At 32.6% G+C, this 24,085-nt stretch overlaps 1 protein-coding gene across 3 annotated transcripts; it reads left to right on the forward strand.

Moving 5' to 3' along the window:
- The first annotated feature begins 15,603 nt into the window (after positions 1 to 15,603).
- LOC101501998 (mediator of RNA polymerase II transcription subunit 8-like) lies at positions 15,604 to 22,109 on the forward strand. 3 transcript variants are annotated; one of them, XM_004515249.4, is made up of 11 exons: positions 15,604 to 15,836; positions 17,383 to 17,862; positions 17,953 to 18,077; positions 18,147 to 18,330; positions 18,567 to 18,680; positions 18,771 to 18,835; positions 19,637 to 19,936; positions 20,258 to 20,464; positions 21,040 to 21,093; positions 21,538 to 21,598; positions 21,683 to 22,109. In XM_004515249.4, the coding sequence occupies exons 2-11, from the start codon at positions 17,571 to 17,573 to the stop codon at positions 21,877 to 21,879; spliced, it is 1,599 nt and encodes a 532-aa protein (XP_004515306.1). In that variant the 5' UTR covers positions 15,604 to 15,836; positions 17,383 to 17,570; the 3' UTR covers positions 21,880 to 22,109. The 3 variants fall into 3 exon arrangements, with proteins under 3 accessions (XP_004515306.1, XP_004515307.1, XP_027186609.1); XM_004515250.4 differs by having other exon boundaries at positions 17,495 to 17,862; XM_027330808.2 differs by lacking the exon at positions 15,604 to 15,836 and having other exon boundaries at positions 17,723 to 17,862; positions 17,936 to 18,077.
- Positions 22,110 to 24,085: the final 1,976 nt, after the last annotated feature.

Here is a 24,085-nt window from a genome sequence, read left to right on the forward strand (position 1 = left end):
TCTCAGTACTAAAACAGGGTAGCTGCAATTCTATTAAAAGGAAGCTAAATGAAATGATTTCACCAATATCGTTCTACGATGAACACCTGCCAAATGAGGTAGTAAATTATCATATTCCCCTCCTCTTTTGAGCTTTGAGGCCCGCCAATATCTTTTTACGGTGCTCACATGGTCCTCGTGGAACAAGGAAGCTCATGCGACATTATACACACAAACATATTCACGACATTAGGCTTTAGCAAAAAAGATCTGGTCTCTTGTTTGAATAATAATGTTGAGTTGCTTGCATGGACTTCCAACAAGATGTCGGGGATAGATCCTTAAGTTGCTTGCCACATACTCTTCATTGATCTTAAATAATGATGGGTTGCACAATATCTCCGTAAATCACTTGGCTAAGTAAATCACTTGGCTCTCCAATCTTGCTTCTGTCAAAAAGAGAAATAATAAGTGGCGCCTATGTATTGGTTATTCTGGTCTCAATAAACCATGCCCTAAAGATGTTTACCCTTTCTCGAACATAGATAAATTAGTAGATAACTCATCTAGTTTTAAATTATCATCATTTATGGATGTTTATTTTGGTTATAATCAAATTCCTATGCACCCAACAATTAGGGAAAAAACATAATTTATGACATATTCCAATAATTACTGTTACAACTTCAAGCTTTTTGGGCTTAAAAATGTGTGTGCCACCTACTAAAGGATGACGAATAAGATATTTGAAAAGCAGATTGAGAGAATGTTAAAAGTATATATGGATGACATAAGAGAAACCTTATCATGGGATCACATAAGAGAAATCATTGCCAAAGTCAAGTAACTCAACATGAGGGTCAACCTGGAATAATGCAACTTTAGAGTCAAAGTTGGAAAGTTCTTGAATTTCTACCCCAGTGAAAAAGGAAAAGAGGCAAATACTGACAAATATAAAGCAATTTCTAAAATGTCAGGCTTGATATCATAAAAAGACATCCAAAGACTAAACGACATGTTAACATCACTATCCCATTTTATCGCAAAGTAGGGCTAGCACACTTTGCAGTTCTACAAATTTTTGAAAATAAATCGAGTTAGAATGGAAACTGGAATGTGAGGTTGCCTAGGGCAAACTACATATTACACTTTCACAGCCACTTGTGTCAGCTCGCCCAGACCTCGGGGAAACATTGTTTATTTGGTTGTGAGTGCCAAAGCAATAAGTGATGTGTTAATCAAAGAAATTTTTGAAGAGCATGGACCAATATACTTTATTAGTAAAGCCCTACAAGGACTGGAAACCCGATATCAGAAAATCAAGAAACTAGCACTAACAATAATTATGGAAGTGTAAGGACTAAGGTACTATTTCATTGCTCACCCAATAGAAGTGATAATATATTTACTTATCAAGAAAACATTTTTTTATTTGGCCTAGTTGGGAGAATGACCACATGGTCAATAGAACTTTCAGAATTCGATATCACGTTTGAATCAAGGAAAAAGGCATCAAAGCCCATACTTTATCTAATTTCATAGCAAAAATAGCAACCCTAGTTCAATGAGACGATGAAGAGTGGACGTTGTTTGTTGATGGCTCTTCAAATTTAAAAGGAAGTGGAGCAGGCAAGTTATTAGAAAACATTGCCTTGATCGTAGTATAAATTGTTAGTGCAAAAGAGGTTTTAACTATAATCATCTGGTTGATGATAGCAAAAACAAAAAAATAAAGAACAATTATCTTGTAACTTCATTTGCAAATTGTGCAGATTAAGCTGGAAGACAAATATTTATATTAATGACTATCTATTTTAAGGTAACATAAATTACAAATAAGTAAGAGATAATAATCTAAGTGTTTCTAAACAAGGAATATTATCACCTAATAAACAAGTAAGTATATTTACTAATAGAGCAAATCATGATATATCAATAAGAAGTACTAAGATATACAGTCTAAGTAAAAACAACAAAGGAAAAAAGGAATACAAGACACTGTTGTAGTATAAGCTAGACTTTTTGGTGTACAAAGAAAATAGTATCTTCTAAACACAAATCACAATGACTTTGAAGAAACTACTAATGTTGTGTCAGACTCTAATGAATGCGCTCTCAAACATGCCTTTGGTGAATCTGTTAATACAAGCAACGATCTAGACGATCTGCCTTTAATATGTATGTCAAGAAAAGTAATTGTCTGCCTCTGATAAGTACATCAAACAAGATGATCGTCTGCGTCTGATATGTATGTCAAGCAAAGTGATCATCTGCCTTTGATAAGTATGTCAAGCAAAACAACACTGAAAAGGCAACGCTAATAAAAAAGGCAATACTTAAGATAGTCAATGCTCTAATGGAAATAATGGCTTTGAATTAACAAGCTCTATAAAGTCAACATTATGAATAGTCAACACTCTAAATAAAGAAGACAAATATGTTTATCCTTTGGTCAACATCTTGAATCTATTAATTGTTTGACAGTCTTTATGACATCCTTTGAGATTGGAATTCTTAATTTAAAGATGTGCAGAATCAATCATGAAGATATATATGATTATATACATCTTAAATATTGATCTGCATTAAATGATGATTGAAGATCTCCAACGATAACATTCTCAACAGACACTTTTTCTCTCTATTTAAGAATAATTTTTTCACTCAATTGAGTGTGTGTGAGAGAATGAAAAAGGAAATGTGTTAAGAAGAAATTATGAAAAATCCAAGAACACATCAAAACAAAAGTATGAACGAAAAATCCTCTTAGTAGAGATTTATTTAGAATTGATGTAAATCATTCAAACTGTTTTCATACACTTGAACTAATATAGGACTTGATATGTAACATCTTCTCAATGAGAGTTAAAATCCCAGATTTTGTGTCAATTCACACACGAACTAGAATTAATGTAAATTAGCCCGACAATAGCAATAATTATCTCACTCCGAACAGGTGCCCGAAGAGGTACAACAACACTTATGAACCTCAACGGAAGGCTACCAAAATGTTGAAGAAAGGTTCTAACGGTTATAGCCCGAAGAGGTTAGAGAAGAATACTCAAAGCCTGAAGACGCACAATAAACAATACTTGTATACTATTATTGAAATAGTGGATTAAGTCCTTGACTGTACTAAGGCAATATCTCTATGTAAGGGGATGACTAGATGTAGCAACAGTCTTTTGTGAACAAGTATAAAAATATATGTTTTATCTTATCTATGATGTCTATGATTCAACCTCTTTGTCTCTAAACCATTTTTAATCATAAGTTTAATAATTTGATAAAGAACATTATTATTATTTTTTTGTAAAGCAATCGAAGTCAACATTTAGGTTGAAAGGCATTGGAAAAGATGGTCTTAAGGGCTGGATATTTGTGACTGATAATGAATAAGGACACAAGTTCGTAAAGAAGTGTAAAAAATGCCAAAAACACATTGACGTCCACCTAGCCCCTCATGTTGACATCTTCAGGCCATTCACGTAGTGAAGAATCGACATCTTTTGGTCATTCCCATAGACACCAAGGCAGGTAAAATACCTAGTAGTAGTAGTTGATTACTTTACCAAATTGGTGGAAGTTGAGCCCTTAGCTAAGATCACTACCAACAACGTACTCTATTTCTTCAAAAGGAAAATTTTGACGACATTTGGTATACTGGAGGTGGTGATCACAAATAATGGGACCCAATTCATGGACAAGTCTTTCCAAGTCCAACAAAGGGTCCTCCGAAATCACTCAACAATTCACTTATGTGGAACACCCACAGACCAACGGGCAAGCTAAAGTTTCTAATAGAGTGTTCTTGTGGGGCTTAAGAAGAAGACTGGATGAAGCCAGAGGAAACTAAGTCGAGGAATTGTCTCACGTCCTCTAGGCCTACCAAACTACACCACATTCCTCTATATGTAAAACTCTTTTCCAACATACATATGGTTCTGAAGTGGTAATACTGGTTGGAATTGGAGAACCCAGTTGGAGGATTCTCATCCGTTAAGTAAAAGTGAAAACAATAAAGTACTAATAGAAGAACTTCACATGTTGGATGAAGATAAAAGTAGTGTGGCTCTCAAAGAAGTCGTCATCAAGCAACGAATGACTATCAAATACAACAAGAGGGTCAAGCCACACAAACTCGAAGTAGGAAATTTGATCCTCCAAAAAGTTGACGTCTGCTTGAAGAATGCTAGACAAGGAAAATTGGCACCAAATATGGAAGGATCATACTGAATTCTTTCAAAACTAGGGAAATAAGGGTTTACTTTGGAATGGAAAAAGTAGCATACCAAATTGGGAAGGACCATATTGAATCCTTTCTAACTGACTATTGCCTACGGTACATGAAATGGAAAAAGTACCTGGATCTTTGCATTTATGGGGCATAGGCTGAATGATGGTTGAAACATCACGCCTCATGTTAAATCTTTCATTACCGTTTAACCTTATCTTGTGGGTGCATAACTCTTTTAGAAATTGGCATGTCTTGGAATCTTCTGAATTTCTTCAAGGAGGGAATTTTCACTTCCACCTTCCTAAATGTATCCAATATTTCCTTGTCCCTATCTGCCTTGTCCATTTTTTAGTCTTGACTACCCTTTCATGGAAAGGGAGTGGTATATCCTACTCAACATCAATAGGTTCAGGTACAAGAGTGTCCTCAACAACTTTTATCTTTTTCACAGTTTCAGGCTCTTTATATATTTCAACAACTTTTCTAGACCTCAAGGTAATTGTACTAACATTAGGAACATTTGGATTTACTACTAATTGGGAAGGTAATTAGCTTGAACTCTGAGTCTACATCTAATTGATCGATGTGGCCAGTTGTCCAATCTTTATCTCCAAATTTTGACTGGTAGAATATGTTCTTTGTTGAAATTGGAGATTTTGGACAACCATCTATTTGACAAGGTCTTCCAATGAAGGTGTGTCATTATGCCGCTGTTGCTGTCTAGGTTGTTGTTTTGCAAATGACAGATCATAGTTGGCTTGAGGAATGTATATGTTTGCTGCATATGCTTGAGGAGTATCAACATTCGGATCTTCTTGCAATGTAGGACATGAATCTATAGAATATTTTGCATAAGTGAAAATATTAGACCTCTGCTGCTTGGGCTTTGCCTACTGCCAATTTTTTTACCAATGAGGTGAGCTCATCAAGTCTACTCTCTATATTTTGATGGGAAAATGCTTGAATCTCGTTCACTCCCATTGTCAACACCATTGAATTTTTTCTTGTGGTAAACTACTGAGAATTAATGAACATGTTCTCAATCAAGACTTTTGCCGCTTCTAGGGTCTTATCAACTAGTGACCACCCACTAACAACATCCAGGACGCTTCTATCCATAGGTAGCAAGCCTTCATAAAAATATTAAATGAGCAATTGTTTAGAAATCTGGTAATGAAGGAAGCTAGCCAATAATTTCTTGAATATCTCCATGTACTCATGCAAGGATTCTCTGTCAATTTGTCTAATGCCACATATTTCTTTTCTGATTGAAGCAACTCTAGATGCAGGGAATAGTTTTTATAGGAACAACTTCTTCAAATTATTCCAACTTGAAAGGGAACCTGGCTGAAGATAGTACAACCAATCCTTGGCAACATCTTGAAGTGAGAATGGGAAGGCTCTCAACTTGATATGGTCCTCTATGACTCCTTGAGGCTTCATGGTAGAAGACCCAATATGGAACTCATTCAGGTGTTTGTGAGGATCCTTACTTGCAAGACCGTTAAACTTTGGAAACAAGTGTATTAAACTATATTTAAGTTCAAATGGTACAATAACTTCAGGATATTTGATACACAATGCATTGTAATTGACATCGGGTGCATTAAGTTGTCTTAATGTTCTATTATTCATGTTATCACACTCATAGTCAAAACTGCACATGAAATCACTATCATTATCTAATTCGTTAGCACTATCAGCTTTCTTAAGTCTACAAAGCAAATGAAACGTCCTATTTATAACAAGATCAAGGGGATGCAGATTCACAAAACTGGCCCTAGTCATGCATCATGAGAATGTAACAACGCAATGCAACAACACAATTCTTAAAATTTCAACAATGTCCTTATCGCTAAATTTAAAGTGGAAAATGAAAAACTATATCAAATAAAATCTAAAAATTATAAGAATACCACCAAAAAAATTCTAAAAATCAAATATAGATAACACATATTATTTTGGATTTTTTTGAGAATATGAAATATTTAATAAATTAAAAAAGGTGGTCTAAGTGAAGGAATTTGATATTTTTAGGGTCGAACCCCATCAAAAGTTCCTTTCATGAGTAATGTTGCTTGATTTTTTTGTGCTTTTATGGCAAAATTTCAGGGCAATCTGAGACAGTCGCCTGAAAATTGATTTTTTTAATTAGCAAAGTGCCTACACGAACTATAGAGCAATAAAACACAAAAACAATTGTTATGATGGTTAGTAGTACTTTAAAATTGGCTAATATTATTATCAAAGAGTACTCGGCAAAACCACCAATTTGATTTTTTGCGTGCATGGGTCAAATACGAGTAATAGGATCCCTACTTTACCTTATCGCTTCCAGACTTGACATCACTTTTAGTGTATATGTGCAAGATTTTAAGATGACACTAGAGAATCACATTTAACTGCTGCTAAGAGAATCCTTAAATACCTAGAAGGCACTACCAACCTTACCTTGTTCTACAACAAATCTCCTAAGTACAAAATTAGTGTATATTATGTTTCTGATTATGATTGAAATAAACTTGAGAGAAAGAGCACTAGTGGCAACTGCACATTTTTAGGTGACAACTTAATATCTTTGTCAAGTAAGAGATAATACACAATTGCAATGTCAACAACAGAGGCTGAATACATTTATGTAGCTGGTTGCAATTCTCAACAACTTTGGATGAAACATCAACTTGAAAACTACAAAATCCTAGAATCCAACATTCTCATCTACTGGGACAACACTTCTGCCATTTGTCTAACCAAAAACCCTATCTTACATTCTAGAGCTAAACACATAGAGTTCAAACAACACTTTATTAAGGAGTTTGTTCAAAAAGGAGTATTAAACATTTAGTTTGTAGACAGTGAACACCAATGGGCTGACATATTCACCAAACCACTACCTGAATATAGGTTTGATTTCATCAAGAAAAACCTAAACCTTTACCTTCATACCTGACTGATGTTGTGATAACTTTAAATTAGTTTAGTTTTATATTATTTTTTATATTTTCTTGTACTATATTATATTAATGTTATTAAAAAAACGAAAAAAATGAAAGAGAAAAAAATCTTACTTTCAAATCTTTTTGTCTGATGACAAAAGGGGGATAAATATATTTGATAATGTGGGGGAGAAATGGATACTAAGATTTAGGAGTGTCCTAAGTTAGGATGAGTCAAAGAAATATAAAGAAAAATTGTTATAAAAAATACAAGTTTTGTCATCATCAAAAAGGGGGGAGATTGTTGGAACCAAGTTGGTTTTACATTTATACTTTTGATGTTAACAAAATTATTTTATGACAACAATATATTTGACTTCAAAGAGTATGAAATAAGACTCATGTTTTTGAAGTAAATCTAAAATAAGATTTGATTCAAATTTATAATTGAACAAAATCTAAAATAAGATTTTATTCAAATTTATAATTGATGAAAATCTAAAATAAGATTTGATTCATATATATAATATTTAACTAAGTTGAGATTTGAAGAATATTTTATCAACATTTGATGAAGATTTTATTTGAAGAATTTACAAATTCAATCTATACAAAATAGGAACACAATCAATCTGAAGAATTTACAAACTCAATCTACACAAAATAGGAACATAATCAATTTAAAGAATTTACAAACTCAATATGAACAAGATACAATTCAGAATTAAACAAGGCCTAAATTAAAGCCCAAATTTTCACTATAAATAGACACTCAAGGCTGAAGGAGAAAGGCATCAAAAAACATAAAAGAGTAACTCAAGCTCAAAGTTCTATTCATCTTAGAGTTCCAAGAGAGAAACACTTGTTCAAGTTCGAAATATTTTCTGAGTGTTATTTTCTTAGAGTGTGAGAGTTATTATTATTATCATCTTTATTCTAACAACTACTCAAGTTCCAATTTTTTGTATCCAACCCGATAGTGGTTTAGTTTCTTCTTCAATCTGGGATTGTCAGATTCTTAGGAGAAGACTTGACTTGTAGGGCCAAGGTGGTTAGTTCCTCAAAAGTTTGGGGTTGCCAGGATTTTTGAGAAGACTAGCTTGGAGGGTCATGTGCTTGTAATTCAAGGTATTTAAATTAGTGGATTAAAGCTTTATGAATGAGGGGACTGAATGTAGCCAAATTAGTGGTGAACCAGGATAAACCTACATGTCAAATTGTTTACGCTTTCATTGCTTGATACCTCTGAATCTGATTGCTTATACTCTAAGTAAGTCACCAAAATCAAACTAGCTTTTTTATGTATTTATAAATTATCAAAAAGTTGTCAACTTTGGCAAACACAATTCAACCCCCTTCTCGTGTTTGCACCTTCAACTCTATCAAACTAAATTTATCAATCCTAATAAAATTCGAATTAAGCAATCAAAATAACAATGTAATCGAATTAAAAGGAATAGAATCATCAACGTGAAATTAACATTACAAAATAAACCTCAAGGTCTTCATGAAATTCTAGAACAATGGATTAATCTTGGAAATTTAGCCTTCCACGAAAATAAGAAAAACTCTCAATGGTATGTAAGTCGGTAAATAGAAAGCCCTAAACCCTAAAAAAAATAAAAATATATAGTACTTGTTTTGGACTTTAAAGAAAGTGGTCTGACACTAAAAATTATTACAAAAACTATGTTCATGTTATCAGTAGTTATGACCAAGTAAAGTCTCGATTTGGGCTTTTTATCCAACATAAAAGTTGTAACTTTGACTCTTAGCTTTTTAGTGTCTGCTCGCATGTGTCAATCTGACATCTATAGCTCAAGGTATGTTCCGAAGAGTGAGTAGGGATCCATACACAAATAATTATACTAAAACTCAATTATGACCCAAAGTTTAGAAATATGCTAAAAAAAACTAATCTTATGCAGAAAATGGCTTTTAAAATGTTACAGTACAAAGCTAGAAATATGTGCCCAAATGAATTGATCATAGTTCACCAAATAAGCACAATAGTCTCAAACGATTAAGATTTTGGAAATTATGGTTTTCACTCGGCTTATTCTAATTTATTTTGGTTTTTAGCCAATGTCGTTCGTCTGATAGGCACAATAATACCAATGGCTTAAGATTTTGGTCATTTTGGTCTTCACTCGGATTATTTTAATCCAAATTGGTTCTTAGCCAATGTAGTTTGTCTAATAAGAGCATAAGTCTCAATGGATTAATATTTTTGTCATTTTGGTCTTTACTTGCATTATCCTCAACTATTTTTATTCTTAGTCAATGTAGTTCATCCAATAAGCACAATAGTCTCAATGGATTAAGATTTTGGTCATTTGTATCCTCACTCAGCTTGTTCAAATCTAGTTTCGTTCTTAACCAATGGAGTTTGTCTAATAAGTTCATAAGTCACAATAGATTAAGATTTTGGTTTTCACTTGAGATTTTTTTTTCTACACTCGGCTTAATCATATCCATTTTTGTTATTAGCAAATGAAGTCCAAGCGGTGAGAAAAATATTCAATATCGATTAAGATTTTTTTACTTTTGGTCTTCACGTGGCTTATTCTAATACGATTTGATTCTTTGCCAATGTTGTTCATCAATTAAGCATAATTGTCTTAATGGATTAAGATTTTGGTCATTTTGGTCTTCACTTGGGTTATTATAATCTAGTTTGGTTCTTAGCCAAGTCTATTTGTCTCATTGGATTAAGATTTTGGTTTTTTGTCTCATTGGATTCTAATCATGTTTGGTACTTAGTCAATGTAGTTCGTCTAATAAGAGCGTTAGTCTTAATGTATTAAGGTTTTGGTCATTTTGGTTTTCACTCGGCTTATCCTAATAAATTACGATTCTTATTTAATGTAGTTCATTCAATAAGTACAACAGTCTCAATGAATTAAGAATTTGATTATTTGGGTCTTCACTAGGCTTATTCATATCTAGTTTGGTTCTTACCCAATGAAGTTCGTCTAATAAGTGCATTACTCTCGATGGATTATGATTTTGGTCATTTTAGTTCTTATCCAATGTAGTTCAATTAATAATTGCATTATTCTCAATGGATTAAGATTTTGGTCATTTTGTTCTTCACTCAACATATTCTAATCCACTTTGGTTCTTAGCCAAAATAGTTTGTCCAATAAGTGCATTATTCTCAATTGTTTAATATTTTGGCAATTTGATTTTCACTCAACTTATTCTAATCCTCTTTGGTTCCTAACTAATGCAGTTCAACTAATTAGCGCATTATACTAAATGGATTAAGATTTCGGTTATTATGGTATTCACTCGCCTTACTCTAATCCATTTAGGTTCTTAGCCAATGTAGTTCATTCAATAAGCACAATAGTCTCAATAGATTAAGATTATGGGCAGTTTGGTATTCATTCAACTTATTCTAATTTATTTTGGTTCTTAGACAATGAAGTTCATCCACTGAGCAATATAGTCTCGATGGATTAAGATTGTTATCACTTTGTTCTTCACTCAACTTATTCTAATCCATGTTGGTTCTTAGTAATTGAAGTTCATCTAATAAGCATGATAGCTTGATTGGATTAAGATTTAGTCATTTTGGTCTTCACTCGACTTATTCTAATCTAGTTTGCTTCTTAGCCAATGTAGTTCATCAAATAAGAGCATTATATTCAATGATGTAAGATTTTGATCATTTTAGTCGTCCTTCGACTTATACTCATCCCTTTTTATTCTTAGCCAATGTAGTTTATCAAATACGAACAATAATATCAGTGGATTATGATTCTGGTCATTTTGGTCTTCACTCGACTTATTTTAATCTAGTTTGGTTCTTAGCCAATGTAGTTTGTCTAATAAGTGATTAGTCACTATAGATTTAGATTTTGGTTTTTACTCGACTTATTCTAATCAATTTTGGCTTTGTAGCCAATGTAGTTTGACTAATAATTGCATTAGCCTCAATGGCTTGAGATTTATTTTTTTATTCACTCACCTTATTCATATCCATTTTGTTGTAGAACTAGAAGACCACGAGCCATGTGGAATCTGAATTGTGTTTTTAACAAACTTTTTCGTAACTATACTCAATGTAAGAAGATAATCCATGAGTATGAAAATAGAGCAGAAAGAGGCACAACAATTTATCCTAGTTCACCACTAACACGTTAGCTACGTCCAATACTTTTAACTTGAAGGATTTAATCCTTCTTGTTACACTTATTAGAGGCAAATACAGAAGAGTTCTTGTTACGCTTATTAGAGTGAGGGGCAGATGAATTCTTGTTACACTTATCAGAGGCTGAGTTAGAAAAATTGTTGTTATGCTTATCAAATGGATTGCAATGCAATGCTCAATCTTGTATCACACTTAGCAAGAGGAGGTCAATATGTGTTGTATTTTTGTCTTCGTGTATATATTAGACGATATATTGAGAATCTATTGACCAAACATGTAAATTCGAACCTACACACTTAAATTCAATGTTACAGTATCAAATTGTTCTGACAAACGATTTTGTTATCATCAAAACAAGTGAGGGGCTTATTTCTACAAATCAACTTGGTTCCAAATCTGTTTCTTAGCAAATGTAGTTCTGCCAATCGGACAATATTCAATATCGACTAAGATTTTGGTAATTTTGGTATGCATTTGACTTATTCTAATCTCGTTTGATTCTTAGCCAATTTAGTTCATCAAATAAGCATAATAGTCTAAATGGATTAAGATTTTGGTCATTTTGGTCTTCACTTGATTTATTCTAATCCATTGTGATTCTTAGCCAATGTTATTCTTCCAATAAACACAATAGTCTCAATGGATTTAGATTATGCTAATTTTGGAGTTCATTCCACTCATTCTATTCTAGTTTGGCATTTTGCCAATGTAGTTCCTATAATAAGTACATTAGTCACAATTGATTAAGAGTTTGGTCATTTTGATCTTCACACAACTTATTCTAATCCGCTGTAATTCTTAGCAAATATAATTCAACTAATACGTGTATTATTCTCAATGAATTAAGATTTTTGTCATTTTGGTGTTTACTCCACTTATTCTAATTCATTTTGATCTTATCCAATGGAGTTCATCAAATAAGCACAATAGTCTCAATGGATTAAGATTTTGGTCAATTTGGTCTTCACTCGACTTATTTTAATCCATTGTGTTTCTTAGCCAATGTTGTTCATCAAATAAGCACAATAGCCTCAACAAATTAACATTTTGGACATTTTGGTCTTCACTCGACTTATTTTAATCTAGTTTGGTTCTTAGCCAATGTAGTACGTCTACTAAGAACATTAGTCTCAATGGATTAAGATTTTGGTCTTCACTAGGCTTATCCTAATCCATTTTATTTCTAAGCAAATATAGTTCAAATAATAACTGCATTATTCTTAATGGATTAAGATTTTGGTCATTTTAGTCTTCACTGGGCTTATTCGAATCCATTTAGGTTCTTAGCCAATGTAGTTCATCCAATATGTACATTAGTCTTAACTAATTAAGATTTTGGTATTCATTCGACTTATCCTAATCCATTTTGGTTCTTAGACAATATAGTTCATCAAATAAATAATATAGCCTCGATGGACTTAGATTTGGGTCATTTTTTTCTTCATTGAGCTTATTCTAATCCACTTTAGTTCCAGCAAATATAGTTCAACTAATAAGCGCATTATCCCCAATGGATTAATATTTTTGTCATTTTGGTGTTCACTCGGCTTATTCTAATCTTGTTTGGTTCTTAGCCAATGTAGTTTGTCTAATAAGAGAAGTAGTCTTAGTGGATTGAGATTTTGGTCACTTTGATCTTCACTAAGTTTATTCTAAACTATTTTGATTCTAAACTAATGTAGTTCATCCAATAAACACAATAGTCTCAATGGATTTAGATTTTGGCCATTTTGGTTTTCATTCGACTTATTATAATCTAGTTTGGTTCTTAGCCAATGTGGTTCGTCTAGTAAGAGCATTAGTCTCAATGAATTATGATTTTGGTCATTTTGGTCTTCACTCAATTTATTCTAATCCGTTTTTATAGTTATCCCATGAAAATCATCCAATAAACAAAATAATCTTAATAGATTTATATTTTTGTCATTTTTGTTTTCACTGAGCTTATTCTAATTCATTTTTTATCTTAGCCAATGTAGTTTATCAACTAAGTACAATAGTATTAATGGATTAAGATTTTGGTCATTTTAGTCTTCATTTGGTTTATTCTAATCCACTTTAGTTCTAGAAAATATTGTTCAACTAATAAGTGCATTATTCTCAATGTTTTTTAGCCAATGTAGTTCATCCAATAAGTACGATAGTCTAACTCAGATTATTCATTCCATTTTGGTTCTTAGCCTACATAATTCATCAAATAAGTGTAATAGTCTCTATGGATTAAGATTTTCGTCTTCACTCGTCTTTTTCTAGACAATTTTGGTTCTTAGCCAATGTAGTTCGTCCAATAAGGGCAGAAGTCTCGATGGATTAAAATTTTGGTCATTTTGGTATTCGTTCGGCTTATTCTATTCCATTTTAGTTCATAGCCAATGTAGTTCATTCAATAAGTTGAATAGTTTTAATGGTCTTCGCTTGGCTAATAAGTTCGGCTTAAGATTTTGTTCATTTTGGTCTTCGCTTGGCTAATTGGAATGCATTTTGGTTCTTACCCAATACAGTGTATCCAATAAGTGCAATAGTCTTCATGGATTAAGATTTTGGTCATTTTGTTCTTCGCTTGGTTTATACTACTCCGTTTTGTCATTTTGGTATTCTCTACTCCATTTTGGTTCATAGCCAACACAATTCATCCAATAAGTTTTAGCCAAGGTAGTTCATCCGATAAGTGGAATCATTTCAGCGAATTATGATTTTGGTTAATTTGGTCTAACTTGGCTAACTCTAACCCATTTTGATTTTTAGCCAATTTAGTTTATCCAATAAATTTTATAATCTTAATGTATAAACTTTTTTGTTATTTTGGTATTCTTTCGACCTATTTTACTCTATTTTCCTTCTTATCCAATGCAGCTCATCCAATAAGTGGAATAGTCACAATGGATTAAGCTTTTGGTCATTTTGGTCATCATATGGCTAAGTCTAACCCATTGAGGTTCTTAATAAAAGTATTTCATCTGATAAGTACAATAGTCTCAATGGATTCAAATTTTGCTCTTAACTCGTCTTATTCTAGACAATTTTGGTTCTTAGCTAATGTATTTCATCCAATAAGAGGAATAGTCTCGATTGATCATGATTTTGGTCATCACAAGGCCAAGTCTAATCCATTGAGAATCTTAGCCAACATAGTTTATCAAAAAAGTGCAATAGTTTTGTCATTTTGGTCTTCGCTTAGCTTATTCTACTCCATTGTAGTTCTTAACCAATGTTCATCATCCAATAAGTGAAAAAGTTTTAATGGATTAAGATTTTTGTCATTTTGGTCTTCACTTGTGTTAATTTTAACCCATTTTTAGTTCTTAGCCAATGTAGTTCATCCAACAAATGCAATAGTCTCAATAGATTAATATTTTTGGTATTTTGGTATTTTTCTGGCCTATTCTCCTCCATTTTGGTTCTTAGCCAATGTAGTTTATTAAATAAGTACAATAGTCTCAATGGATTAAGATTTTGGTCATTTTGGTAATCACATGGCTAAGTGTAACTAATTGAGGTTCTTAACCAATCTAGTTCATTTAATAAGTGCAATAGTCTCATTGGATTATGATTTTGGTCTTCATTCATCTTATTCCGGACTATTTTGGTTTTTAGCCAATATAGTTTATCCAATAAGTGTAATAGTCTCAATGAATTACAATTTTTGTCATCACATGGCTAAGTCAAATCCATTGAGGTTGTTAACCAAATGAGTTCATCCAATAAGTGCAATAGCCTTAATAGCGTTTGGTCTTCACTCGTCTTATTCTAAACCATTTTGGCTTTTAGCCAATGTAGTTTATCCAATAAAACGAATACTCTGAATGGATTGCGATTTTTGTCATTACATGGCAAAGTTTAACTCATTAAAGATCTTAGCTAAGATACTTCATCCAATAAATATTATAATCTTAATAGATTAAAATTTTGATTATTTTAGTCTTTGATCAGCTTATTCTATTCCATCTTATTTCTTAGGTCATGTAGTTCATCTAATAATGATTTTCATTAAACAATAATGACATATTATGCAAGCTTTTCATTTTTTATAGTTAAAATTTAAAGTGATGGTATCATCCGTTTTTTTTTTTTACTTTGAATAAATAAACATCTTCTCTTATCTAAACATACAAGGTGTTCATTGTTATTTATATTAGATCCACCTAATTTGATTTAAGTTGAATGTATTGAAAAAATGTGTGTTGTTAATATTCTCCATATTAATTAATTTAGATAACAAATATAATTTACATTCCATCAATTTAATTTATAAAATTTAAATAAAATTTAGTAAAAAAAGAAGTGAGAGTGAGTACTATAATTTCTTCTTCTTTTTCAATCGCCCTTTAGCTGTCGTGGTTCCTCTCTCCGAAGCGGTCCACTGATCCTCTGCGGTATCAACAACCGCTGAATCCTAAAACCGACCCAATTCCAACCCCAAATGAGTTCAAACCCTTAAACAACACGACAACTACTTTGGCCTTTTCTCTACCTATTGCTGCGGCTTGCGTGCGACCGACGACCATCCCCTTCTGCGCGCTGCCTGGTCCGACTCTCTTTCTTCATCTCTTCCTGTATTTCTGTTGTTTGTCTCATGCTCCATTTCGTCTATTTTTCTTTATCTTCAGAACTTCCTGATTCAATTGAGATCCTCATAGTTTGCAAATGCTATATCTATAACGACTTTTAGACTTATTTCATTCAAAATGTTTTCTGCTGCTGGTTTGCCTCGAAGCAATTTCATAAAATTGTATGTTTGCTAAACTATGAGTTTGAACTGTTCCTTTTTCATTTGTGGATTATTAAACAAGTGAATGTGTTTGTGTATTACTTTACAAAAATTAATGACCAATTACTAATATTTGGCTATTTCAAAAAACAATAAACAAAAAACAAAAAACAAAAGCAAAATTATCATAATTTTTAGAGTAAACCACCATTTTGGGTCTTGAAATTGTAAGGGTCTGTCAATTTGGGACCTCAATTTACGAAATATCAAAATGCTCCCTCAAGTTGTGTAAATCAGTCAAAATGCTCCCTGTGTCAACATTTTTAGGGAGCTTTTTGCCTACATGTTAGAAAGTTCAAGGAGCATTTTTTTGACTGACTTTAGGCAATTTGAAGGAGCAACGTTATAATTTGTAAATTTGAGGTCCCAAATTTACTGACGATTACAATTTCTAGACCCAAAATAGTAGTTTACTCCATCATTTTATTATGAAAATTCGAGAGATAAAATACTTCATAATTTGATTCTAGGTGATTATTTACTTTTATATGTAAATTTGTTGTTAACATGCTTAAAATCCAAGCAATGCACGAGTACTTTTTCCTTCCATTAAGCCTCAATTTGTTATTTAGTAAGAAATAGTCGTAAGTTCATTCCTATGCATTCTTTTATGCGATGTTCATAATTCACACTTAACAAGGAAAAGGGGGCAACTAGTCATAACAACCACTATACAGATAGCACTTGAAGTCGTACTTATATAGGTTGAATGTCCAATCGTTCCCCATCATATTCAGTGTGAAATCTTGGAACTCTCGTTAAAAGTCTACGGTGAGGGATCAATGCATTCAAAACACTATTTGTTTCATAAGAATGATTAATGCATTAAAAAAGTGGAAGCTACTATTAGTTCTTGCTCTCTCTATATTTGGTTCAGTAGTTGTTAGACACTACAAAAATAGAGGAAAAAGATAACATTATTGTGTGATAATATAAGACTATAGATAACTTAATTGCTAGATTTAACTGTTGTTTTTTTCTGCTCGATGGAGTTTTAGGGTTTCAGTTTGTCTTCAGGTTCCTCATTTGATTTTTGTTTCATTCACTTCAATTGATTTGTTCATTGTTTCCTGATTTTTTAATTGATTAATGGATCTTCAAAGCTTCAATTCCATTGCCAGCTAAAAAGGAAAAAGTAAAAAGAACCCATTTTGGTTCGTTTCATTTGATTTGATCTAGGATTGATTGATAAATGAAGGATTTGAAATATGAAGTTGGATTATGTTGGGAAACTGTATCATATTTTTCTGTTATTAACTCTTTTAATAACTAAATGTTTTTTGTGGGATTTTTGTTGCTATAGGGATAGGATAATCATGACAATTGCAACCATGGCTACTTCAGTATTTGCATCTGCTCCACATGATTAACATTTAATTCTGCATTACTGAATATTTATTTGTGGTCAAACTTAGGAGGGTGGAGAGAGAAGAACAATTGTGGGGATTGGGACAGTGAGGGAGGAAAGGAGAAACAAAAAAGGGGAGAAGAATGGAGGGTGAGTCGGTGCAGCAACAGCAGGAGAGATTGAACCAGGCAGTGCAGCAGCAGCTAAACCTAGAACAAGTAAAGACACGTGCTATAAGCCTGTTCAAAGCCATTTCAAGGATTCTGGAAGATTTCGATGCCTATGCTCGCACCAATACAACTCCTAAATGGCAAGATATTTTGGGTCAGTATTCTATGGTCAACCTCGAGCTCTTCAACATTGTTGACGATATCAAGAAGGTCTCCAAGCCATTCCTAGTCTATCCAAAGAATGTCAATGCTGACAATGCTACAAGTATGAGTATTATCTATTATATCTCATATGTACTATACTATATGCTTTCATTCATTCACATTTCAAATCACAGTTACAATGTTTTATCAGTACTACCTGTTATGCTTTCTACAAAACTACTCCCTGAAATGGAGACGGAGGACACTTCCAAAAGAGATCAATTGCTTCAGGGGATGCAGAACCTCCCAATTGCCACTCAAATTGACAAGTTGAAGGTCATTTTCCACTTTCCACTTCACACCTACCTTCCCTCTTCCATCTTCATTCTTCATTCCCTTTTGTAGGCTAGACTTGATATGATTGCTGGAGCCTGTGAAGGTGCTGAAAAAGTATTGGCTGACACTCGTAAAGCTTATTGCTTTGGAACTCGTCAAGGCCCTGCCATTGCCCCCACTCTCGACAAGGGTCAGGCTGCCAAAATTCAAGAACAGGAAAATCTACTCCGAGCCGCCGTCAATGTTGGTGAGGGTAAGGATTTCACCTGCTGCCATGTATTATAAGATTTTCACCACCAATGGGCACTCTTGTTGTACATAGATACTGACATCTAAAGTTGCTTCAATAGGGATGTTTTTGCTATTGTGCTTTTGTACACAGTTTGGTGAAAGCTTTTGTTTGTTGAACTTAATACACTTTCTTATCAATCACTCTCCAACTGCATATTCTTTACGATGATCATTTGATTATAATGGAACTTCATGCAGGATTACGGTTACCTGGAGACCAAAGGCATATAACTGCTTCACTTCCAATGCATTTGGCAGATGTGTTTACTGTCAATGAGGGTCCACAATCTTTTCCTGAAGGGTCTAGCAATAGTTAATCACTCTTCATTAGCTTTCCATCTCTATAATATTGTTGGTTTTATAATTTTGACTTTAACTGGCATTTATAAATATTACTTTCAGATGTGTATATAAAGAATACCCCACTGTCATCAAACAGCATGGGAGGCCAGAACTCGTTGTTACAGGTCAGGTCATTGACATTTCGATGAAGGTTTTTTATATATGGATATTTGACTATCTTCACTCTTGTATTTTTTTTCTTCTGTAAACGAATTGTATTTGTGAATTGTGATTACTTAGGATTTTTGATTTTCTTGCTTTATCATCATATGCATTCCAGCTTTGCATATGCAGTTTCATGATGTGAAATATTCCAGTGCTATAGCTTCATATTTTACTTTTATATTTAAGAACCCAGCTCATTCTATTAGGTTGAACCGTTGAAGGACATTAGAATCTGTTGAAGTTGTGGGATTTTAGAGAAAAGGAGGAGAGAAAATAATAAGGGTTTGAATATTATTGATAATAGCTTAATGCTGACTATTTTACAAAAGACTCAATACTAATCTCTATTTATAGAGAAACATAGACTCAATCCTAAATCAGGAATAAATCATAATAATAATGAGAGATATTCTAAAGATATCTCTATGATTATAAATTGATCATAGAGAATAATTCAAGATACTCTAATATAATATAATAGATATTATAAGATATTTTCTAATATTCTAACAGAATCTATTAAATTTCAGAGCTACTTTTAGCGATGCCACATAGTTGATTTGGGCTGATTCCTCATCTAGCTTTATTTGTCCTTGCCTATTTGATATTTATATCTCGTGTACTTTCTTCATTGCAGTACTGTTAAACCTATGAAATGAGAACTAGTTACTTTATTTGGTGGTTTGAAATTTTGAATTAGCATGGATTCTTCTAGTTGTATTTTTTTTTTTAAATTTTCTCACTTAATATTGCTAATTTAGAACTCAGGATCACAACTTTTGGGAAGATCTGCTGCATCTCCTAATGTTGCAACCAACGCCACTTTTGACAATACAGCAGCTTCACCAATTCCATATGCCAATTCACCTAGGTCTTCTACAAATATGATGAATACACCATCCCCTCAGCAGCAAACCCCACAACAGCAGCAGCAACAGCCAACAGTGCAGCAGCAGCAGCAGCAGCAACGGCAGAAAATGATGCAGTTACCTCAACAGCAGCAGCAACTTCTTGCTCAGCAGCAACAGTTTAGGCAATCTGCAATGCAGGGACTGGGGCAGGTAAAATTTCATTTTTCAGGATATGTATTTTGCATTGAGTTAATACATCCTTGAGATGGCCTAAAGGACTAGTTAAAGTATTGCTAAATATGTTTTCCAACTTCCTTAAGTCATGCGGGTGTTGCTTCAGAAGGACACTCATAAATTCTAAGTGTTTGAAGGAAAAAAAGATAATAACTTAAGGGTATACCGTTGGGAAGCTTAACTACCACAAATACATGCATGGACACATTAGCAGCGAACTAGAAACTAAAATTAGTCGTGTTGTCAGTATGTTTCTCTTTTCTTTTTGGGCATTAACAAGATTTCTTTCCTCCACAGTTGCATGGGCAACATCAAATGCAATTTTCTCAACAAATTGGGCATCAGCAATTTCAGGGTAGGCAGCTTACTTCGGGACATGTGCAGCATGGCATTGGTCAAAGCCAACTCAATCAAGGAAATCAGATGGCTCGTATAAGCCAGTTTTCTGGTGCTGCTAACAATGCATTATTTAATGCTGCACAAACAACACCAAATACCCAGATGGTATGATAGACATGTCATATAATTTAATCCAATAAGAAAACAACAAAAGCTTTTCTCACCTATTGCCTCTTACTTCGGCAAATACTTCCATTAGTACCTAGGGAAGCATGTTATTTTTCATATTGGTGGAACATTCAATAGGTAGAGGGATTTGATTTCTTCTTGGGAAAGGGATATAGGCTGTGATGAAGATGATATTGTTGAAGATGGAATTACATTTAACTTAATTCATGCAAAATTTGCAGCTGGCCCGGCAAAATCATAAAATATATATCTACCCACATAATCTTAGTGCTTGACTTTGACTGGGTGAAAAATAGTTATTATTTATTTAAATGGAAATAGAGCTCTCTGAAACATTATTGTTGCAGTGCTCTTGAGATCAAATATTGGAATGTGTTATTGGATTTGATTGTGTTTTGGGATGTTATTTCTCGCATTTCTCTACTTTTCACCCTGGTTGAAAATATTATTTTCTCGATCTTTGATAATGAGTTGTTCCTGTGCTTCCCATACATTTAATTTTCTTTCCTTCAACAATTACTTATATGATGATTTTTGCTTCACAATCTCAGATTCCGAACATTTCAGCTGGAATATCTTCACAACCACTTTTGCCACGGATGCAGGTTTGTCCTTGATGTTCTCTGCATGTGGTGTATATAGTGTCTTGTCATTAGTTGTCATTAGTTCTCATTTGTTATATTGGAGTATAAATCTTGTTGGATTAAAAAGAGATAAAAATATAAGTGTAGGAATTTAATTTATGGTGAATGATCTATCTATCATCATTGTTTGGTTTAGTCCTTGTAGAGATTGGTCACTAATTTGTTTGATTTATGCGTCCACATTGTAATTTGTGATGATCGGTATATCATGCAATTTATAATTGAAACTAATAGGTTACTTTAGGAGTTGTTCTGTCTTTTTCTAGACAATTATTCTGTGGTGCACTTATTGTTTTTCATGATCAATATATAATGAATAGTGTCGTGTCGGCACGCTTTCTGCTTAACCTTCAATCATACAACAAGGATAACATTCAAACCTGCTCTACATTTTTATTTCCGCAGTTTGGATTATCTGGAAACAATCCTCAGCGAAATCACGCCTCCCAAATGTTGAGTGATCAAAGTATGAATTTCATTCCTCAATGTAATTTATTCTATCTTGTACTTCTCTTATTGCTGAAATCATCACTGGGGGTTTACATTGCAGTGTTCAACATGGGAGGTGGCAACCCTGGTGGTATGATGTCAATACAGCAGCAGCAGCAACAACAACAAAGTTCACAAGGTGCATTTGGTGGCTTGGCATCAAATGCTCAGAATCTACCATCTGGTATGATGACACTTCAAAACACTCAACAGAATCATCCCAATTTCTCTCAACAGAGACAACAAAATCAACAGTAATTGGACTTGGCATGGTTGGTTCAGTTTAGAATGAATCAAAACCATGTTGCTCTTGAAACGTGGTTCACAAAAACTGAAGAAAACCGTTTATTTTTTCCTTTCTTTTATCTTTTGCCAAACTATTTAGATTTTGTATATCCCTATTTACCGCTCTAGAAATCCAACAAAATCCTTTTGTAACATACTATTATTATTATTTTATTAATCAAATATATCCCAATATCACCTAATTAATGAATAATAGAGAAATGTGCTTAGTAAATTATAAATATACTATAAAGATAAATATCATATTTGAAAGTTCAATAACAAATTTAAGAATTTAATCCGGTGTCCAAAATACAGAGTCTTCGATCCCATCTTTCGGTGATACCTTCGAATTTGATAACAAACTTTTCAGCTCCTCTTCTATCTCAGATTCAACCTATGAGAGTTCTGTACTCCATTTCTAGTTCCAATTCCAGTCATTTTCCCTCCAACATCCCATGTTTGGAACCTTTCCATCCTAATCAATTGGCAACATGTACAAGTGAGGAAATTTGATCTTGATCTCCCAACCAATTATCCTTCCAAAAAGTAATTGTGGTTGCTTTACCCAGCTCCGTACAAGCTACCTGGGTACCGTCGATAAGAATCCACTTACACAAATAATAGTCATTTGCTATTTCTATGCTTATCTCTATTAAATATATATGGCTTAATTGTAGTTTTAGTCCTTCTATTATTATCAATTCACAATAGTCTTTTTATTTTAATAGTCGATAGTTTTAGTCCCTCTTTCAGATTTTTGAACTAAAAAATTGTAGAATTGACATATTTTTAATAGCGTAATATACAATTCTATAATATAGAACCATCTAGATGCATTAATTATTCATGTCATTAATTAAATTTAAAAAATGAACAAATTTCGAAGTTGAAAGCTAAGTTTTTACTGCATTTTATTCTAATTTCATGGGTGTTAATCAATTTATATTAGTGTACTATATGTCACATTATTTAAAATATTTCATGTCGTCATTTTTTAGTTAAAAAATCAAAAGGATTGATCAAAACTGCCAACTTTTAAAATAAGGGAACAATTTCGTGAATCAGTAAAAAAAGAAAAAAGGATTAAAATTGCAATTAAACTAATATATATTTAGTGGTTTTTATATGATTTTCTTATGTTAAAACTCATTTTGTACAATAATTAATATTATTTTGCAATTATGTTGAATTTTCTTCTTCTTTTGTCAACACAAAAAATATTAATACATAAAAACATTAATATATTATCACATAAACAAATGTATCGCAATATTTCATCTTAAAAAAAGTATTAATACATTAACACATAAATAAAATGTATTACAATATAATAATTTTATTAATTTATTAATCGATATACATATCTGCATATAGATAAACCATTATATCTATCTCTGTATCCATAAATAACTTTTAACTAAAATCAATACATTCAATCAACTAACTTTCAACCAAAATCAATTTTCATCACTTCAGAAGCAGACTCAACCAAATTAATATTACCTTTATCTTTAAAAATAAAATCATCTTAAAAAAATTTCTTATTCCTCCTTACGAGACTCTTTTCAATTTTTTAACTGTATTAATTATTATTTTATTAACATACTTCTAATAATATTACTTTTTATTTTTTTATTTTTGCAATACGTAACAAATACTCTAATAAAAATATAAAATAATTTTCTTTCTTTAAAGACTAACTAGTAAAGCAATTTAATTTTTCAATTAATTTGTTATTACAATCAACTCTTTTAATTTTGTGATTTAGTCAACGTGTCTTATATATTGAAACAACCGTAAAATTAAGGTATTTGCAAAACTTCGAGAAATTTAAAGCATTGTCTCTATAGTGTTGTGTGATAGAGAACCGAGTGATAACTGATAATTACATAACATGTTGATTTAGCTAGCTAATATTACAATATGTCCCTCAAAACTGTTCCTTCTTAATGACTTCCCACAAGAGTGTCGTGATATGGTATTGAGGTACCTTCCAAGACCTCAACAATTGAAACCTATACAATTATTAAACCTTATAGGTCTGGATATAATTTTCATGTTTCCTAATTATGCGGGGTATGCCTTCAGCCTTCACTTACATTTATGTTTTGCTCACAAATTAAGCATATGAGAGTACAATAAATTAAAGTCATGTAACAATATTTTTTTAACTACA

Source organism: Cicer arietinum, chromosome 5 (assembly GCF_000331145.2).
Source record: "Cicer arietinum cultivar CDC Frontier isolate Library 1 chromosome 5, Cicar.CDCFrontier_v2.0, whole genome shotgun sequence".
NCBI classification, from domain to species: Eukaryota; Viridiplantae; Streptophyta; class Magnoliopsida; order Fabales; family Fabaceae; genus Cicer; species Cicer arietinum.